At 34.6% G+C, this 21,736-nt stretch overlaps 1 protein-coding gene across 44 annotated transcripts in view; it reads left to right on the top strand.

Moving 5' to 3' along the window:
• RIMS1 (regulating synaptic membrane exocytosis 1) overlaps nt 1-21,736 on the top strand; it is a 292,326-nt gene that overhangs the window by 190,246 nt on the left and 80,344 nt on the right. For 11 of the 44 annotated variants that reach the window (XM_048938224.1, XM_048938239.1, XM_048938195.1 and 8 more), the window contains 6 exons: nt 1,558-1,641; nt 5,567-5,644; nt 7,787-7,858; nt 12,642-12,824; nt 14,155-14,267; nt 19,689-19,718. In XM_048938224.1, the coding sequence (XP_048794181.1) occupies nt 1,558-1,641; nt 5,567-5,644; nt 7,787-7,858; nt 12,642-12,824; nt 14,155-14,267; nt 19,689-19,718 (560 nt within the window). Of the gene's footprint in view, nt 1-1,557; nt 1,642-5,566; nt 5,645-7,786; nt 7,859-12,641; nt 12,825-14,154; nt 14,268-19,688; nt 19,719-20,973; nt 21,003-21,736 lie in introns of those variants that run through there. The other 33 variants (XM_048938211.1, XM_048938228.1, XM_048938218.1 and 30 more) reach the window with 12 other exon arrangements.

Here is a 21,736-nt window from a genome sequence, read left to right on the forward strand (position 1 = left end):
TATGTAATGCATTGTGGTTTTGATTATTTTCAAACGTGTAAAGGAATAGATTACTGCATGTTTCTCTGCTTTTTACTGTGGCTCATGGTCATTAAAACTCAGAGCATGTTCTCAAAGATCATACTGCATGCCCTACTTAATTCTATCAAACGCTATTTGATACTTAGAGTGGATATCAGCATATTAAGGGCTTTGAGTGCACTGATGCATTAACATTTTCTTTGGCTCCTGCTTTGGAGAGAAAAAGAAAGTAACTGCTAACAACCTGTTTCCTCTTGAGAATTCCAGCAGATGTTCAAGTGATGCTAATCTCCTTGAAACCTTTGTTATTTGCATGTTGCATAAATCAAACCCTTTTCCTTATTACACGGACTGGAAGGATGCCTCAGAAAGTGACTATTACACAACTGTGCAGCATTTAGTTAAACGCTTTGCTGCTTTTGTAAATTAATCAGTCAATTTGGATTTTCTAAATTGTCACATGTACACTCTTAGAACCCCATAACATCACCAAAAACAAAAGCAACGTCAGTCTACAGTATACTGTGTGTTATTGTAAACTAAATGAAATTGTTAACAAAAAAGTCACAATAAGACACTAGATTACATAGTACAGTATTGTTAGATTTATTAAATTAACTGTAAATTAGTATTTGCTCTGGTACTGAAGTTACTGAATAAGAAATGTACCTGTATAAAGCTGTTATTTTCATCTTTTAACTTTTCTGATTCTGCAACAGAACTTTATTAGGGAGTAAGAAATTCTGCCACACTATCACAGGAACAAGAGCTCTGGTTTATTTATCACTGCTCTGCTGAGAGAGTCCTTGACACATGAAGAGTCTCTGCTGCTGCTACAAAAAAGTGAACAGAATCTGAAGAAACAAATGCTTGTGACAATCATGGTCATACCAGTTTTGTGATAGTTTACTCAAAAGCCTAACTCTTAAAATGTACTGAGCTTTTTATTAGTAAGCATGTGTACATCCATTGCAGTTAAAGCAAGAGATCTCTATAGGCAGATGAATGGAGCAGAAGATGACTCTTTCACTGTCTTCCAGAGAAGGGTCACTTTATGTCTTCAGATTTTTCTTATACTTCATGCTTCTATATATTTACCAAGGATGCATTTTTCACTGCAAAGAGTCCTTTGGATTAAAAGGAAGGATTAGTTTAACAATATGGTAACCAATAGACAATAGAAAATAATATCATATGCTCTTTTGAAAACTTCTGTTTTTGAATTACAACTTTCTGTGGGAAAGGCAGGCTTTTAAATAGTCTAGTTTTGGAGACTAATAATGTATGGTATGCTGTGTGAAAGATTTAAGTTAATATGATGAAGTTCTGATTTTTTGGAAACATATCCTTAGTTTCATCTGAAATAATTCTGCAGTGAGCAGCCATAATAATATACCTGGAAATTAGTAAAAATATTGTGATGCTCGCTTTTCCATTACTTTGTGGGGTATTTTTCCAGTCCCAAGTCCCATATATTTAATTTTATCACAGACTAAATGTCCTGTTTTTTTCCTATTTTGTTGAACGGGCAAACAGGGGTAGATGGTCCCCCTCCCTAGAGAGGAGACGACCTACTAGTCCCAGGATTCATATCCAGCATGCATCTCCGGAGGATGACAGGTACTAGGCAATTCCTCCCAGCTGAAAGGTGGCTTACTGCATCTTGCACTCTTAGAGGAGTATTCTGAAATTTGAAAGTATGCATGTTTGTAGAGACATACCTTTAAACTCCAGAAGCCCAAAATAAAATAGAGCTTTAGATATCATCCCTGCATTTTATCGAACTGTTATAAAGCACCTAGAATTAACGCCTTACAGATTTTCTGTTTGCCTGAACAGTTCCAAGCCATATAATCAGACGTCCATTAAAACAAAACATTGTCTGCCAATGTTCTTCAGTCTGTTTTACCTGCTTCTGTAAATGGCGGTGGTGTTTTGACTATGGTGCTTTATAATATGATAAATACCTGTTGTAGAGCCTGTTTTTGTTTAGGTGTTTAATTTTACTGTCGTTTGTGTTGTTTTTGTTTTTTTTTTCTATTCAAACAAACTGTTTCTAATTAAAAAAAAAAAAAAGCCATGATATGTTGGAAATCTTGGTATCTCTTGCTGATTGATGTATGTAGAAATTGGCAGTGCTCTTAAACTCTGTCCTAAATTAGGATGTTCATCATGGAAAAGGTTTTCCTAATAAGGTAGGTTTTGTTAAAGCCACCAGTGCTTTAAATACATTTTTACACAGAATGTGAATTATAGTTAATAGAAGCACTGTATGTTTATCTGACCATGCACTTTCTACTCATGTCAGTTTGGGTGTTTCATTGCTTTGGCAGTGGGATTTTTGTTTGTTTTTGTTTTTTTAATTTTTTTTTCCTGATTCATCTATATCAGAAGCAGACATAATTTCTACTGACATTTAAATTCAAACTTTTTGTGTTACAGTAAATGAGAGAATACACATGTAAATAATCCATACTTGCGTACACTCTTAAAAAATCTGCTCTTAAAACTGTAACTTTTTCAGTTACTTTGAGTGTGGTGGTTGCTTTCTATTCAAGAATGCTTCCATTTGTTACATTTGTACTCTAATTTCTCTTGTTTGCTTGATACTGGGTGTATTCAGCTAATGCAAACTGGAAGAGTGTGAGACCTGTAACTGTGTTTGGATAACATTTCTCCTTTAAATAGACTAAGACAGCATTATAAATTATAAAACTTAAGTTGTGAAACGTTATTTCAAAATTGGCCATTCAGATACAGCATTTCTCAGTGTTTTAACAACATTGATTCTGAGCCCTTTGGTGGGACAGTTATTAACCCTTTGCAAATGTACTTTGTATATTTTAGACATTTAAAAAGTAAATTTTTCTTCACATTTTTTAAGCTGTGGATCAGAATTGATGTTAAAATCTTGTTGTCATTCTAGTGATTAGAATTAAAATACATTTCAGTGAAAATGGGTTCTCATTTGGATGCCTCCATTCTTAATGCAGAATTAAAGCCTTCTGATCTCAGCAAAATTTTTCTGAATGTATCAAAGATTGAAATTATCTAATACCTTCTAATAAACATCTCGCATATACAGAGTCTTTGGGGGGCAATATTTTGTATTAGAGAAACTGCAGTCTCATTTCTTAGTGTAGTCAGTGCCCATCCAGTGTGTAGAATATTAGCATGGAATGCTTTATCTTTGTAGAAATCTTCTGTTCTTTGAATTTACATTCATTTTGATTATTTTCTCACCTTTATTTGTCAGTTGGCCAGGAGTATTCAGTTCTGACTTTTTTATTTTAAGGTGTGTTTTTATTAAATTGACAGTTGATACTATGGGTGTTGAGTGTCTGATGGATGAACAGGGATAACTAACAATTACTTATCACCACTTTCAGATCATATTTTCACAGATTAATTGACTTCGACAGATGTCATCTTACACTTCATTTGAGAACATTCCAGAATTCTTATAGATTGCCCAATTTGCATATAAAATGCAATCAAGATCTATTCCTGAGTATATTTCTTAAACGAAAGACTTACACGTGATTTTGATCATTCCAATTCAATGTTTGCAGCATAATATTTATTGATAATTGTTCATAATATGCATTTTGGTAAATGTCTTGGCAAGGTTACTGTTATTCTGAAAATCACTTTCCATATTGGAAAAAATTACTCCTTGGTAAACCTTGAAAAGATGAAGATGTGTTACACTATACTTCAGTGTTAAGAATTAACAAATGTTTGGTTAATTTTGCATTTTTCTTGATTTTTTTAAAGAATAACTTTTTGGGTTGAATTTGGCAGCTTTATTTTTGAGAGATTTTGTTGTTTTGTTTTTTTTTAATACATTAGAAATTAGAATTAGAAATTCTCTGTAAAGTGAAAGACTTTCTGGTAATTGGTGAAATGTGAAACTGTGAAAGCATAAGTAGTGCTAGAAACAAGAAGAATGGAAACTGAACACTAGGTGAGCGTTTTACTTACACTGTTATATTTTTGGATGTCTTGGTATAAATTAAGCATGTAACCAAGACTCGGTAAAATAAACATTTTAAAAATATTTATTGGATACTTTCAGTTCATGAGAAATTGCTTTTAGTGGCCATGCATGTGTAAACTTCTTGTCTAAGTGCCATCTTGAAGCACCTGCTGAGCACAGTGGTGCTTCTAGCACAGCCATGGGAACTTGAGGAGTGCTACATACTGCCAAGGGAAGGCTAATTTGACTGGAATGATTCTTGCCTGTTCTTTCAGCAATGCTGTGCAACATGAATCGGGGGGGACAGTTTAGAAAGACATGAAGTGAAGTGTTAGGAATGAGTGAGGAGCTGCCAAGCCTTCAGAGTAGTGACTTCCCTGTTCACATGTGTAGATTCAGCATTTCAGAAAACTCAGGAAAAATCAGGAAGTATTGAATGTGACATTCTTGATGTCTTAAGGCCTTTTTTAAAAATAGAAATGTTTTTTTTTTGCCACTTTGGGAGTACTAGTTTTTAGTTTTGATAGCAATATTCTTTCATTTACCTCTGTGGATTATGTTATGCTTAATAGCAATAAGCAACTTGAAGCACGTGTCTTGCACATGAACTGTGAATAACTTGTCTGTATTTATAATATATATTGTGTTTGTTTGTGTATGTAATGACTTACTGGTTTGGTATGAAATTTGTTGCATTTAGAACCTTAACAGAAATTTTAGCATTTGCTCACTACACTGAAAGTATGGATGCAGATTTAATTTGTATTTAGATTATTAATATACCGCAAATTTTGTTGTTTACTTTCTGAGAGCTAAGACAGATACTTGAAAAAGATCTTATGTTGATATATCTTACTGAGAAAAAGAAATTAGTCTGTGTGATATATTCCATTGCAAGCTAACAATAAACCAAGATGCTAATAATATCTATGCCAAGCTGAAAGCTATAAACAAATTCTGATGTTCTTAAAAGACTTCAACAGAAATGAAACCAGTATAGAAATAAAAAAAAATCCTGTATGTGATTTGAATTTTATTTTAAATTGCTAAGTTTTTCTGCCTTTACTATTGAACTGTTATTGTTAATGATTACCATAGCAGAACTGCTGGCAATAAAATATTAAACTGTATGAAATTTGCTTGCATTTTCAGGAAAACTGGAAAATTTCTCAATGTAAGGGAAAGATGTTGTATATAGGTTTACACATTAGTTTAATGAACCATACTGTCATTTTTTTTTTTTAGGAAGGATAACAGCAACTGTTAAGCTACAGTGCTGCTGTTTGTTGTGTAGGGCATGAAGACTTTGTTTAAAATTTAAAATTGTGGCTTTCATCCTTTTTGCATCTTAGTTTCTTATATCTCAAAATTTTAACATTCTTTTAAAGTGTATAGACTAAATCAACAGAAGGGGAAGTGAGAAATAAGACTTAGACAGCAGATTGTGCCTTAATGCATCTGGTTTATATATGTGATTGCATGTCTTCACCTTCACTGCATGTGACCATCTCTCTGTTTTTGCTCATTCTGTCCAAATTTACATCCATGTTTCCAAATTTTGTGAAGAACAAGGACGCTGGAGTCTTGCATTCCAAAACAGGACAGTGTAGACCACCTAAGTGCTAAACCTGGAGCAGCACAGAGGTATCCTTATTTACTCAAATCATAGTTCCAAGTAAATGAGGTATTGGCTATAGTTATACATTATCTTTATATGCCCTGCATAAAACTTTTAAATAGCTAGGGTTGTTTGTTTTTTTTTCTCTTTTTATGTAGAAGTACATGGTATGCATGTATTGTTCATAGGTAGTATTTAATTCCCTATAAAGTACATTATAGAGGTAAATTCAAATATGGCATGAACATCTTCTTTATCCCCTATGCACTCATTGTATATTTGATATGGGCATGAAAGGATGCCTACCTGCAGTGTCCACTTAGGACTGCGAGTGCTGTGGTATGCTGGTGAGCTGTGCAGAATGCACACAGCATCATCTCAGCAAGAGGAAAGAAACAGGGAAAATTGTGATCTTAATCATACTTTTTTAACACCTGCTGCTCACAGTAACAGAACATAGAGCAGAGAAAAAAGTCTGTTCAGTTCACTGGAACTGTATATTACATTTTCTTCTTTTTCATACTACAATGAGTAGTCACTATGTACTCTTTTTCTCCACTGTACTTAATGCCACAGTGTCATTGAGTGACATAAAGGAGTAAGGGAAAAATAAAACCCCTAATAAACCAAACAGAAAGTAAAAAGGGTGCATCATTTGGAAGATCATGCTGCAGTCTGTGGATCTACCGATACATTCAAATACTTTGGTCACTTTAGGTTTTAATTAAAGCTATATGTGTTTCTTATGTTTCCTTGTGTATCTACCTTGTGTTTGACCTGGCAAAAGCATAAATAACAAATGGGAATATATTCCAGAAAATAAATTTGGAAAAGTCAGTTTGGTGATAAAGGATCTTTATTCCAAGAGACTATTTTTTGTAAGAAAATGTTATTTTGAAAACTGGAAGGCGTTGGGTATTCATGCGTACCTCTGCTCATTAACAAAAATAATCACAAACATGTAAGAAAACACACATTATATATTTCTGCATTTTTTCCTTTTTCGTGACTCAGACTGTGTCACACTGCAATGCTGATCAAATATTGCAGTGAAAATACACTGTGATTATATTCTTTGAATATAAGCTGATGCTACAGCTGTTTGTGTATCTTCCAGTTCAGTCACTGGGTTACTCTTTGTATAACCACTAAGGTTTAAAACCAAATCTTTCAAATCTTTATTCGTTACTATAATTTATTTATTATTTATTTTGCCCACAGTAATCCTTTTATACCTTAGTATAGAAGTTGATTATATCACTGCAAGTTTCTTACTTATTTCTTCATTCTCTTTCCTGTGCGGTGTGCAAGTAAGGGTTGGTACTTTCCACGATCTAACAATGAATAATCATCACTGTCGTTCTTTATCCACTCCTGAAATACTGTACACACTTCTTTTTCCCCTAAAAACTGTTTGTGATTATCAGAGGTTTAAAATTTAAATTATAAATCCTAATTTTTAAATTTTCTCTTTACTTTGGGTAATAATAGAAATTTGGAAACATGAGACTTGTCACTGTTTTCATAATCTAATAAATAAATAAGCTTCTAATACATTTCTATTAATCAGAAAAAAAGCAGACTTGTTTCAAAGTCTTTCTCGTAATCTTTTAACAATGTTTAATAGAATGAAATTTTTGAAAAGCCAAGTTTTTATCAATACAGTATACGTCAAATAACAGAGTTATTTGAATCTGACATGATGCATTATTACATGATGCATGAATGCATTATAAATACAGATTTAAAAGCAATTCCTAAAGTTTCTGTTTGAATATTATTGGTCCTTTCTCTAGCATTTTTTCTTCCTACTGTCTACTCTGCTTTTGTTATAGTGCTAGCAAGAGAGCACTAAAAGACCTAGGAGAAGCATTGTATCTAATCAGACATGATTGAAATAGGAGCTAGTGGCATGTCCAGTCAGGATTAATGTCATCTCCCTGTTTTGGTACCTCTTAACCTTCACACCATCAGCCTCAGTCAAAGCTAATCAGGGCTATTTGTTTTAATCCCAAGTTCATGAACCTGTTCATGAAGATAGCTGTCACCTTTTCATCTGTCAGCCATTTCTGTTATTACTTTAACAATGCATTAATAAATATGCAATCTTCATAGTTTTGTATTTTTTTCTTCTATGTTTATTGCTTTTCTGACTTATCATTCCACAGGCAGTCCAGAAAAGTGGAAAGATATAGCAGCCAAAAACAAGCTAGGAAAGGCTCCGCAGCTGAAACAGAAAGGTAGGATTGATGAGTAAATGTCTCTTATGATCAAACTGATTGCAGTGTTCATAATATACATCTAATACTACATTTGAAGCAGAATATGCATAACAATGCCATAAGCCATGTTGCCATAATTTACAGCCTTATTTATAGCATCCATTTTATTATCACTGCTTGTAGTGTTGTCAATACCATACAATTTTTCCGGCAGTCTCCATCATTGCAGATTAATTGGGAGGTAAAGACTGGCAATCATACATTTAGTAAGCCAAAGTATGAGACCTGTTGCTACTATCTTGATCTCTGTAAGATGAAATTTGGAAATGCACAGCATATTTCATTAGTATGATACTCACCCCTTTCTGTTTTACCATACTTGTTTTTCAAAACAATTGTCTATGTTAAAATAACTTTAATAATGAGAAGAATACATGAGGAGACTAATAATTCAAGAGATATCTGATCAAATGATAAAGAAAGAGCTACACTGAAATCACACTCCTATATTCCAAGCTAGCAATTTCACATTTTAATATAAAAAAATGTTAAATTCTATATAAAAAGATGTTGAAAAATTCTGTAAGCTGTCATCACATAAAGTTAATATGGACACCGATACTTTACCTTCTGCTTCCACTGAATTTTCTTGTGCATGCATTATTATTGTAACTTTCAGCTTTTACATTATAGTAGCAAATGCTTATGTACTCAAATTTTTAAGAACAAGTGGAAGAAATAAGGATAAATGTTTAATCATGTGTGTGTATCTGGTTAAGCCTGTGTGTTGGCTGAGCTAAGAGCAGTGAGGAGGACTGAGATCCTGCTTTTTCCAGAAGATTGGTGTTTTCTTGATGAACAGAGAGGCTCACCTGTTTACATTGTGAGGATTGAAAAACTTCCATGAATAACAAAGACACATTTTATTTTCAAAGCAAATACACATTATCTAGAAAAAAAGTGCAGAGCTTTTATTTTCTTTTACTGCTTCAAGGACCGGATTACTATTATTTTGGTTTTGAGGCTTCTGCTGTCCCAGCAGCAGTTTATTTCAATTTAGACCAGGCATATTGCCAGAGTTAAGGCTGAGGTCCTTGCTATCTTTAAAACAGCAGCAGTTTTGCCTTTCAGTTCATTACATCCATATTTTTCCCTATTTTTAACTTCTGAAAACTAAGGGAGCCCCTGGGACCAAGACTGCAGTGGTCTCAGTTGTTGATAATCATGCAGGCTGAATGGTTTTATGAACCTTGGCAAGAAGCTGAGAAAGAAGAAAAGATGAGAGTTGGATATAAAGAGATTGGGGTGGAAAATATGGAAACACAAGCATTAAATGGACATGGGAACATAAAGGATGGGGAAGGAAAATGAAATGTAAGAGATTCTAAAGAAGGACAGTGTAAACAGAGTGGAAGAAAGTGTCAGATAAAAGGAAATCCCACAACATATGAGATTGGAGGAATTAATGTATCTGTCTGGATGTACATTCACATTTCAAACCTGGTATTTCAGCATCTGAGCTGAGTGCATCTTCCTTCTACGGATGTCAAGATCTAAAATGCATATGTCACTAAATCCCATGTGTTTTTTTAGTAATCTTATTTTATGGCTGGTGTGGATTATAATCTTGAAACCAAATTTCAGATATTTTTTCTGAAAGGAACTGATTTGAAAGAACTGTTCTTATGAGGGATTAATGCTGAATACATTAACAGCGCATGACTTTACCTCTAAGCGTGTAGTTACATTTGTGAAAATTGGTTTTAGAGGCATGAGCAATGTGTTTTTCTAATTAAAATGACCAGCATAAGTCTGAAATTTTGAGATTTTTTTTCCTGGATATTTCAAAGCTTCTTACAGTTCTTATGCAAGTTACAACATACATTTGATGATGTATTCAGGTATGTGGGAAAGAGTAAGTCTGGAGATAATGGTGAAATGTTGCTACAGTGTCTATATACACAGAATTCATATGGAATTTAATGAATTCATACTTTAATCATTGCTGTGCTGAGAGAAATTCTTTTCCTATTTTGTGTTGATTAGTTAAGAGGTAATGCATAATTAACTTAATGTAGTCATTATCAAGAGATAAGTGGTGGTTGGTTTTTTTGTTTGTTTTTAAGACAACGTGAAATAACTATTTCATAGGCGAATAGGGAAACTAAGAAAAAAAAAATCTATTCTTTTTCTCCTTAAGTGAAGCAAGTTTCCAAAAGTGTCAGTCACCATAGCTCCTTTTTTATTTTCCACAATAGAAAAGTAAGCTCTAGCAATTTTAAGAACAGTGAACACAGGGCAACAAAGGAGTGTAGGGAAATGTTGAATTATGTTTTTTCCTTTTAATACTTCACAGCATATGGTGTAGATTTCTGTTTTCCATAAAATGATTAACTACTATTAGAAGTGACATGCAAAGTTCTAAACAAATTGAAGTGATACAGTTTAGAATTACATCATACTGTTAATTCTGCACCAGTGCCAGAAGATTTTGATAACAGGCAAGTAATTTGCTTGTCAAATGGCAAATATGACTCCATAGTAATTCTTCTACTATCCATTTCTATCTTGATCTAGCTTTTATTTTGTAATTTACTGATGTTATCTACAAGTAGCTCAGGTGCTCAATACCCGGCATGCTATCAGATTCCCTCTAATACCCCTCAACATGCTCAAAGTGTAAGATCACATTCTTAAGTACTGTGATATTTTAGGAAATCAGTGTAAGAGGGGGAAAAAAAAAAAAATCCCAAAAATTTACAAGTGTTTTAACAGTTCCCTTAATGGTTCAGTGAGATAAGCCTGAAGATGAGACTCAGTATTTTCTGAAGCAGCTAAACTGCTGTGAAAATAGAAGATAATTTTATGCTTGTATGAATGTGACTACAAAAAAAAGTGGGTGAAAATAATTCATCAGAGTTCTGAAGTGTATTCATCCATCCCTAATTTCTTACTCTCAAAATACTAAATTTAAGGCTGCATAAACATGATACAGTTGTTAACTGTGCTTGCTATGAATTATGTAGGTCCCTGTACCAAAGGTGTGTTGGATTGGTACTGCACTCTTAGTTTTAGTTTTTCATAGTTCCACATGTGCCAGCATGTGGTTTTGTTGTGATTTATTTATCTGTTTATTTTTATTTATGTCACTGAAATATCAGTCTGAAGAGAAGGAAGCTTGATTTTCCTTGTGGGAAGGCAGATGTGGAACCTGTTGAATGCCCCTGTGGTCCATGGCCAGTTGAGTGACAGTTTGTCATGTTACCTTCCTCTGGGAGAAGCAGTGATACCAAGCAACAAGATACCAACATATTTTTGCTGTAATGTCATTTATCATAAGGTGTCATCTCTCTCTCAAATTTTCTCTCCTTAATTCCGTCCTCTCTATACTTCTTAACTTCCCTCTCATTTCCTCAGTCACACACCAGCTTTTGTCTCCCATCCTTGTTCCTCTGTCTCATTCTCCAAATCAGATATTGTAGACTTCTTCATTTCTGCAACTGATCTTTCTTCTAGACCAGCATGGATTACATTTATATTTGAGACAGAACAGGCATTTTCAGATCGTAGCTCATCACCATCATCTTGAGCATCTTCTAAAATCAGGGAGTCAGTCCCTGTAAGAATGTTGCTGTTATTGCCAGAACGAATTAGGAGTTTAGAAAGTGTCAGGGTTTAAGAGAAAGACACAGCAAAAGGAACCAAATCCTATTTTTGTATCACCGTGGCAGAACTTCCATGTAGGCTGCCATTGGTAGGTCCTGAAACGGAACCTTTATTCTTGGTAGGCATCTGCGTAAATGTTATTTCAAATGCAATCTTTTTTTATTACTATTTATTTATTGTTATTATTAAGGATAATTTGTAAGCGTGTGATAGCTTTACATTACAAACTAGGCAGTCCCTTGGTTATTTTGATTGTAACTTCCGGGAAAGATGTGCTGTGTGTGTGCAGGGACAGTTCATAAATCTGGAGAAATTAGGAAATAGAAACCCACAATGAAAAGATATCATGAGTGGCTTTATGGACATTTCTGAAATAAAGGATGCAATATTATCATTTACAGAAAGCTACATTGCCAGAAAACCCAGAACTAGTAAAAAGGCACAGCTGGACATTGACTTAGTTGCTCTCCAAACCTGAGATGTTCTAGGTTGTCTAATACTTGCAAAACACGTAATCAAACTACTAATCATTGTGCTGCTAATTACACTAACACGATTAATCGTTTTGCTGCATATTTTAATGATGTTTTCATCAGAGTTCCTTCAGAACTGTATAATTGTGTCGGTTTCTGCCGCAGAACGTTACTTAAATAGATTCTTTGCTTCAGACTCCTAAGGAAATGATATGTGTGTGCAAATACCAGTTGTCCTTCTTTGGGACATTAATTGGAAGCCAGTTAATATTTTTGATAAAGACAGAAGGTATGTTTTGAAAACAGAAATGCTCTATGTTAAAACTAGGTATTTATAGCCTACTCTGTGCTAGCCCTTTTTATCTCATACATGTTATTAGCTTGTGTTTGCTGTTTGAGATGCAGCTAGGGTTTTGGCCAATGGTCTACCGTATTCAGTGCTCAGCAGTTCCACAAGTAGAGTGATGTGTATCTGCAGCAGTGAGTGTTCTGTAGTTTATTCTTTTGGAAATGGATTTATAATCTGAATTAATAACTTGGGTCTGAAATGCCCATCCTGGCCCTGCAGCCAATGTTTGTGACATTCTTTGGTGGAGGGGGGCATGGGAAGGTGTGCCTAGAGCTAACAACTGAATAGTTTCTTTTTGGCCCTGGTGTTTTAGGGGTCTGCTACCATGTCTTTCTAGAAGGGGATTTCCAGCCCCACGAACAACTGAACAGCCAGTCATTAGGGGAAAACATCACGCTCGCTCCAGGTCGAGTGAGCACTCTAGTGTCAGAGCCTTATGCTCTGTGCATCACCTTGCGCCCGGAGGCTCGGCTCCACCTTCTCCACTTCTGACAAGGTTGCTATTACATGTCCAGTTCAGCTTTCATGTTCTGCCTCCCAGGTGTCAGTGTGGTATTGTACTTTCCTGAGCATACATGGCGCGTTCACTCATCCTGGCACTGTAGATTTTCCTCTCTTCATGGTATTTACACTTCCCCATATCCTTTATGCTGCCTATCTTCACCATCTAGATGGTACTTCTGTTGATCTTAAATAGTTACGCAGTGCAAGAGTAAAAAATCAGCTGTGTTTTGTCCTTCCATTGTTGTGTTTTGTTTTGTATCCATCTGAAAATTACTTAAGTATTTTGCTTCAACACCATGCAGGAAATCGCATCCTTTTCTGACTGCTACATCTCAGTCTTAAAGAAAGTCAGTTGATCTACGTAGTATGAAAGCTAAAATTAATTTGAACTTGTACAAGTGCATTACTTAAAACAGCAAGTTATCTACTTGCCCCTTAGCACAGTAGATAAACAGTGCTTTTCTGCAGTAGTTAGTATGGTATAACTGTAGCTGACAAGGATGCTTACTTAACAAACTGTCCCTCTCAGCGATCTCCTTCTTTTCACCTTTGCTTTACTTCCCTAAGCTTTTTCTCTAGTTATTACCAATGGCCCTACCTATTACTAATGCAAACTTACAAGCATTCTAAAAGTGCCCACTATGTTAAAGGTGCTGTATGTGTGTGTAAGAAGTCAAGAAGCCGAAGTGCTCTGAAATAGTGGTAGATACAATTCAGCCAAAGTCAAGGGGATTACAATATTTGCTTAGGTAAAAATACTGAAAATCTTATACATTGTTCTGTTCACTTTCCAGTTCGTGCACACACAGACACACACATGACACACACACACATCTAAAGATGTTTTTCCTTGTTTAAGTTCAAGGAAAAATAACCCATTGTGCCGTGGCATTAAAAGCTTGCTGTCTAGTTCTGTGATCTTGTGCAATAGGGCATCATCATGAAGGGAACACGAAAGTCAATGAAATATAAAGGTGACATATTGTGCTGTCTTTGTACCAGTAGAGGAGAACAATAATCATAAATGATTTTTAGAAAATTGCTTTTAGTTGAGTGTTTTTCAACTTGTACTTTCTCAAAACAGAAAAAAACAGAAGGATAGAGAATTTTTCTCGTTAGATGGAAGGCAGTTAGAAAAGCTAAATGTGAAGCCATAGAAGTTGGTTAGTTGTCCAGTCCTGAATACATGCATAAGGCATACATCAAATGCAAATTTTTTCAAACTCATCTTCTCTATTTGCAGTTTAATTTGTGTCTGAAAATAAGAATATATAAATTCTCTTCCTTTGGGTTATTTTATTTTATCTTCATTTCATCTGCAGAATACATCAACAAGGAAGTCCCACCCAGTCTCCTCCTGCAGACACATCCTTCAGCAGTCGCAGGGGAAGACAGCTGCCGCAAGTTCCAGTAAGAAGTGGCAGTATAGAGCAAGGTATCAAATAATGAGCTTATGATGGCTCTAACTCTTTGCCTTCTTACTTTTCTTCGCTTTACTTAAATTCTGCTTTCACAGCTACATGTTAAAAGCTATAACTCTGCCAAATAGAAGAGAATGAAAGCATATTTGTAGTCTGGAAAGTCTAGTAGATTTTGAGTGGTGGGTTACTATATGTGGTTTAACTGCCTTAATTTTCTAATAGCCTTTTATATTTGTCTGCTTTAAAATTCCTGTTAGAGTCATGGTAGTTTCCATGAACACATCTAGTTTGTATTCAGCCAAAGAAATCTGGAGCAAATATTTTGACAGTGTTATTCAGTTCTTATTTTATGGTTTGTATTAATTGCTGTGTATTGTTTACATAGACTAATCATAAACAAAAATCACAATATTAAAAATTCCTTTTGGAGTGGGACAAGTTCAGTGATTAAAGAATTAGAACAATCAGTGCAAGAAATATCAAGGCACAGTTCATCAGCTCTTACATTATTAAGAATAAATTGATTGGGCAAAGAGCGCTGCTCTTTTTTGAAAATGACAATGAAGACTTAGTGGCTGTGGGAGGTGGTTTTTACAAGCTAACATCAAATAGGTGTAAATATTGCTGCTGCCTTTTCTAGCAACGTATTATACACACAGCTTGAACTATGGTAGAAAAATCAAATGGCCATAAAATTAGTTATAATTTCACAGTAGGTAATATGTGTGCATTCAGGTTTTCTTTTGTGTTTAAAAGCCCATTTTTCTCATTAACAAGCAACAACTAAAGGTTTTTTTCTGTGTGAAAATGAAAGAAATGTTTCAGATGATTGTGTTGTGCCTCAATGAACCTTATTGTGCCTTACTGAAGATGGCAGATCTTTTTCTTAAATAGGTAATAGTGCTGACTATGACCTTTTAATCATGTTAGATTGCTGTATTTTTTTGTATGATGTACAGTCACTCGCGTTAACATAGATAGTCACTTTGCATTAATTTTATTAGACTGAACTGTGATGGCATAGTACACCTTTAATTAACATGCATTAAAATGTGTTCTTGTTTTATACATGTGTGTATTCTGAATGGTTAAAATACTAATACAATATTTTTTCATTTAAAAGTTTACTTTTGAGACTTTTTATTGTGTTTCGTAGTGAACTAAGGACTGTCTTGATTATAAACAAGTTTGAATATACATATACAATTTCTATTTCTACATACTAGTAAGTGACAGCTTTTTAGGGAAGTGTAATGAAAGGTGCATTTCAAATTTCTTTCATCTGCAATTTCAGAACTTGGTACAATATACGATGACAATTCAGCTTTTAATTTATTTTGGTTTTCCTGTGGGTATTTGTCTGTTATCTTTCAGCTGTTCTTGGTAACTAGTGTGTTGGGAACAAAATGCTAGTTAATGTTTTGTTAAAAACTTTGGAAGTGAATGTAGAACATGTGGAACTAAGTAGAGAAGAGGTTGTATGAGGTATGCAGAAGAGCAAAGAAAAAATGAACTTTAAACAGAAGGCAAAAGCTGCTGTTGGTTTTAAAAGCTGTCAGTGCCATGAATATCTGTAACACAGTGCTGTTTCACTGAACTCCTATTCGTGTTTGTGGTTCATATGCTTGCGCCATATGTAGAAAATAAACAAATAGGTTATTTACTTTGTTATGCATCATATACCGCCGATGTCAATATGGCAGTGGAATTGAAGGCTGAACAGATTTTCTTCTTTACATAGTATTTTGATTCTGTGTGATTAGCTTATCCGTTTGAAAGAAAGATTTTCTGATAATGCCCAGGTTTTACACACTGTTCAGACTGAGAGTGTATTTACAGGGAAGTACAAAATTTAATAGATTTTGCAAAATATTTTTAAATGTTTTGACAGTATCATGTGATATAAGCATATTAGTATGTATAAACTTAACCTTCTCTAGGTGAGTAGCTTCAGTGAGGCTATAAGAAATAATATTTGCTCTGATTTTCGGTATCAGATTCTGTTACCAGTTTCACCTCTTTAATTCCTGCCGTTTGAATATCAGTTTGATGAGTGATTAGAAGTGCGTTGACTGTAGTTACAATTGAATCTCAATATATTTGTCCATGAAAGATTTTCATTCACTGTACTTTGAACTGAAATGTGACTTAATTTGATTTAAGTTTGCAGTCACCATGGGTACAGAAAATGTCAAAATCCAGTGTGATCTATAAATGTTACAAGAAGTAAAGTTTGAAAGTTCTTTGCATTTTCTTCATTTAAAAATGAAGCTCCTTACTGGTGGTCAGTGTTGATATCCTGCATTTCAAGGAAATACAATGTGATGTACTGTAAAGTATCATTTTTGTGGTAAAGCACTTTCTTACACTGCACATACACTATAATTTTGTTATGTCAGAAGGGTTGAATATAGATCATATCAATCTATATCTGTTTTGCAAATCATAGTAATTGTTATAGAAAGATTGAATGACTTTATATCAATACTGTTGTTGTTTTTTGTTGACTGTTTACATATTCAGGAAGTATACAGGAATCGAGTAATTTTTTCACTCTTTGAAATTCTCATTGTGGAAAATATGAGAGTTAACAAAGAAGCAAGAGTGGCTGTGGTTTTCTTCTCAAGAAAGTGTGATATTTTATCTCTTTTTTGTCGCAGATGATAACCCACATGCTAATAAGGCTTCTCCTAGGAGTAACGGTGAATCTTAGACATTCCATTCTTTCATTATCAAGTTTAGAACTAAAAAACAATGGCTATTTCTTTGCTTCTATCAAGCAATATTGTCTTAGTTACTGCTTTGATTTTAGAATTATAAACTGTCAACTTGTGACTTAATTGAATAGGTCTACTCACTACTCTACTACCAGTAGATCTACTTCGTAAGAGAACAAAGTCTTGTAGGAAGACTAATCTTCCCCATTCTGTTAAAGACATAAAGGTGCATGTACTACCAATCAGGAACGGGGAGAAAAAGTAGAAGAAAAAGTTCAGTAAAAGGATAATCTAATAACCTCAATATAGCATAATTGCGTGCACACACACACACAAAAGAAAACAACGCAAAAAAAACCAATAAAACCAAGCTCTTTGGTGACTGTTCTTAAGGAGATAGCTACTTTGCCTAGTTATGAAAAAACTAAAAATCATGTTGGTTATTTTCTCTTGAAAGTGTTCTGTCTTAAATTTTTAGCCACGCCAGTACATACAGATGTTTTAAAGAAGTTACAGTTAAGATTGTAGGCTCCTGTGTTTGTTAGAGAACATGATTTTTATTTTAATCACTGTGATATTCAAGGAGGGCATGGCAATATGTTTCTCTTTGCAACTCCATTAAGCAGTAATTTCCACACTGGGTTGTTAGTGCAACTGAAGATCTTGAGATGCTTGAATATGAAAGTTAACTCTGATTTAGGCATGTCTGTTTGTGTTTTCTAAAATTCACAATATAGTAGTATTTACCTTAACTTGTGCTGCAAGTGAAGCGTTAATTGTTCTTTGTTTTAACTGAAAATTCTATATAATGATCTGATAATACAGAGATATTTTGTTACTAAAGCAATAAAATCTAAGCTGTGATATGGACAATTCTGTGCTCTCCATATATTAGCTTTTGCCAATTTGCAATAGAGTTGCATCAGAATTTATTTGCATCATGTTTGATAGAACTGTGCAAATCACTTAAGGAAGCTAAGAGGGGTGGGAATTCTTCACTGACTTTTTTGTCTGTTCGTACAACAAATCTGTTGTATAGTTGCACAGCTTTTAAATGGCACTTTTGTATAAAAGTATACTTCCGTGATCTTTACACTATCATTTTATCTCACACCAACTCTCAGATCTCATCAGGATTTTCACTTGAATAGGGTGGGTCTCTGCACTTCTGCATAACAATTAATTACTAATAAAGCCTGAAGCTCTGTATGACTTATTTACACTCCTTTTTAGCAATGGTAGATACTGTTAGGAAATGTAACAAGTGAAGAAAAAACATGTCGTATACTATTGAAATCTTTGAACCAATAAGATAAATGCGTGATGATGGTTTGTAGTATAAAAATGAGCTAATTCAAGGAAAGCAGGTCTTTCTCCATGTGTCTGCTTCTGTTTGACGCCTCACAGCTTGGTTTCGCTTTCCCAGCTTCAACAGTTTCATGTTCAAAAATCATGTAATGGGAATAAGAACTGCAATAATCAGCAACCTATTTACATACAAAGAGTGCCAATAAACATAACTGAATTAGAATGTTTATATGTTTCCAATGGCAGGTATTTACAGAAGTAAGCCTTATGCAGTGATCATTAGAAAAATGAAACTCTGACCAGCATTAGGTATTACTGTATCTTGGCTTATGTCAGAAAAAGCTGCATAGCTCTTGTATATGCAGGTTGAAGTGCATGTGTGTGTGTGCAGCTGTTTCATGAAGGAAAGTCAGACTGGAATCTCTGTTGGTAATGAATGGGAGATGCTTTTATGAAGTTCATGTCTATAATATATACATAAAGTATGTGTACAAATCTTCAATGGTAGTCACAACATCCACGAATGAAATGTTTCAATATCCTGTGTTCCTTTTAGCAAACAGGAATCATAATTTCATATGGAAAATTAACACGTTGAGAAATAAGGGATTAGAGTTGCAATTTGTATATCTAATTAAGATCCTTAAAAAAAAAAGGAAAAAAAACAGTTTCATGTGTATGTGAAGTGAAATGTAACTGCAGTGAGAGTCTGGCTTGAGTGATGGTAAAAGATCAAATGCTTGCAGTTAAGACCCTGTCTTAGATCCATCATTGACTGGAAGAAGAAGTGATTTCAATTTTAGATTTTAGTCTTCTAGCACTGTTTGTTTTGTCTTCATATTTCTGGTTTTATTTTGAAATTCTTAGGTGACACTGCATATTTTGAGGCAGCTTGTGGAATCTTTACTCTCAGCATTGCTAACTCTTGCAAATTAATTCAAGGCTCGTAGTCTTTAATGTTTTCCTTAAACACCTTAAAGACCAGTTTTCCATGGTTGAGTGGTTATTGAGTATTACAGATTTCCATTAACAGAAGATAAATTTGTAATACTCAGAATTTCAGGAAAGGCATCAGAAACTAAAACTGGGTGATGTCTTTCAGAAGTCAGAATGATACTTAAAGCAATGTTCATAAATTTCGATGTGAGAATACTGTTTTAGTGGAATATTTAAGGAGTCCACAATCTGGTTCTCAGTAACTTCATTGTTCCTGTTAATTTTGAAGAAAACGTCACAGGCTTTATTATTTGTCATGGTTTGTCATTTTAATTTTCTGCATTACTTCTGCATATGCCAGAGTACTGCTTATTGTACTTGCCATTGTCACACGTAACACATTTCTTTCTCTAACCTTAAATTTGCTGATTTCTTTTTCTGTTTCCATCATTCCGTGCATTTAATTCATTGAAGAACAAGAGAATTATTACTCTTCCACAAAAGGTAAATATGTATTTATTTTTTTTTTAACAAATGTTTGGCAACTGTTAATACTGGCTTTTCTATTAGTATATTCCATGTCAGTTTACTTAATACATTTAGTTAATAGCATTTACTTAATAGCATTTAGCAGGTGAAAATTATGTTTCTCAAATATTTATGTGTTTTTATCCCTCTTTAGAATCTGACAGTGGTTTATTTTGTGATTTCTAGATTTCCTATAAAAATAATAGACTTACAAGGAGCAGTAATGGTATTTTAAATGGCAAAGAAGCTGCTTTGAATGATTTAAAGTTCATCCATAGATGAAGTTTTAGCTACTAACTTCCTGAGCTCTGCACAGCTGCTGGTTCCAATACAATCGTAACAATGCAGCTACAGCTCTTGGCATCTATGAAGGATGTTTCCTAGATCTGGGCTTAGGAAGAGCTGAAGTGCTAATGACCAGAAACTACCCTTTTCTCTACTATCTATCTCTACTATCTATCTCTACGTAGGCAGAGATTTTTGAAGAAAAGTTAGTTCAACCTGAGCTGTGTTTTGTTTGCATGGCAAGCCCCTGACACTCAGAAAGCTGAGTGTGTTGTAGGGCAGGTTTCTGCGTGCCAGCAGACAATCCTCACAGGTGCAGTTTTGACCTCCTGTGAATCCCCCCTGGCATGTGCTGATATCAGTGAATTGGTGAGCAGTAACAAAAGTTCTTCAAGGCTCTGCCATGAAGTGACAAGTGCAGCTTGTCACACCCATGCCAAGATGTGTTCCTCAGAAATCCTATTTTTTTCTGAAAGCTGGAGTTATCTTGAAGTCAGAATGAATCTTGGAGAAAAAGAACATTTTAGTCTCTCCAGTGTTAATAACAGAATGCTAACCTGCGTGAACACTAATGCAGCAATTTTAACTTTTTCTGAATTTGAGTCCTTCAGCTATCGGGCTGTTCTGGTTTGAATACAGGCTTTGGAGGATTGTGTCTACTACAACTTATTTGCTTTTGAAGGGCTGGATCCCACTGATGTGTTCATACTTGCTGAAGTGAAATACAGCAGCTACTCCACTAGGCGTGTACTCTGACATCCATGTCAATACTGAGGAGTATGTTTTCACCATATTTTTTTTTTAATTAGGTACTAGCAATTGGACATTATTTTGCAGTGTTAAGTATGTACTATGAAATGTCTTGAGAAAGTACTAAAAATGGTTGATTTCATAAATTGTATCTGTCACTTTTGCTTTCTTCATTATTTATATTTCTCCCAAACAGAACAATACAATTAATTGTGACAGTTTATTGTTTGTGACTCTTCAAGTTCACAAGCCTTGCTCTGATTTGGACTGAGAAACTAGAACATGGCTTAACAGGTTTGTGAAAGAACTTGTTTCCATGAGATTTTGATAGATTTGGCCCAGGTTTTGGGAATGTGTAGAAGGTCGTGGGGCACTCCAGCCACAGGGATTCCTGTGGCTCATGGGAGTTGAATGCAGATTAGAAAAAATAGGTGGGCAAAAGAGGTGCTGGGCAAGAGGAATGGCAGCAGTTCCGGGGACTGTGCATAACCTGATGTTCAGCTGATTTACTTTAGTAGCCCATTATCACCTCTGACTTCCCCAGTGCATTTAAGAAATAAAAGTAAAGGAGAAGAGATAGATGTGGGATGTGAGTCAAGAGTTAGAGGATGTTATGTAGCAAGGGACACAGCCATGAAACAAATAGTATACTGCAAATGTGAGTCCTTGAACAGAACTTGAGAAAGCCACAGCATCTTCTAGTCAGGTAGAGGGGCAAAATCTGCTCCCTTGCTGTCTACGTGTAGATGATATGTACTTTTAAGAAGCATATATAGAGAGAAGTGATAACAAATTCTGTGTATTCAAAAAATATACAAAAATTGAGTTTTCAGTGTTACTAGCCTTATATTTCAAAACATTCATCTGCTCATGATTTCAAAACTCAGTTTTTTGTTTTTTGTTTCCCAATTCAGCTTTTTGTGAATTTTTGAAGTCCTGAAACTTCTCATAGGGATTCT

This window comes from Lagopus muta, chromosome 2, assembly GCF_023343835.1.
Source record: "Lagopus muta isolate bLagMut1 chromosome 2, bLagMut1 primary, whole genome shotgun sequence".
Lineage (NCBI taxonomy): Eukaryota > Metazoa > Chordata > Aves > Galliformes > Phasianidae > Lagopus > Lagopus muta.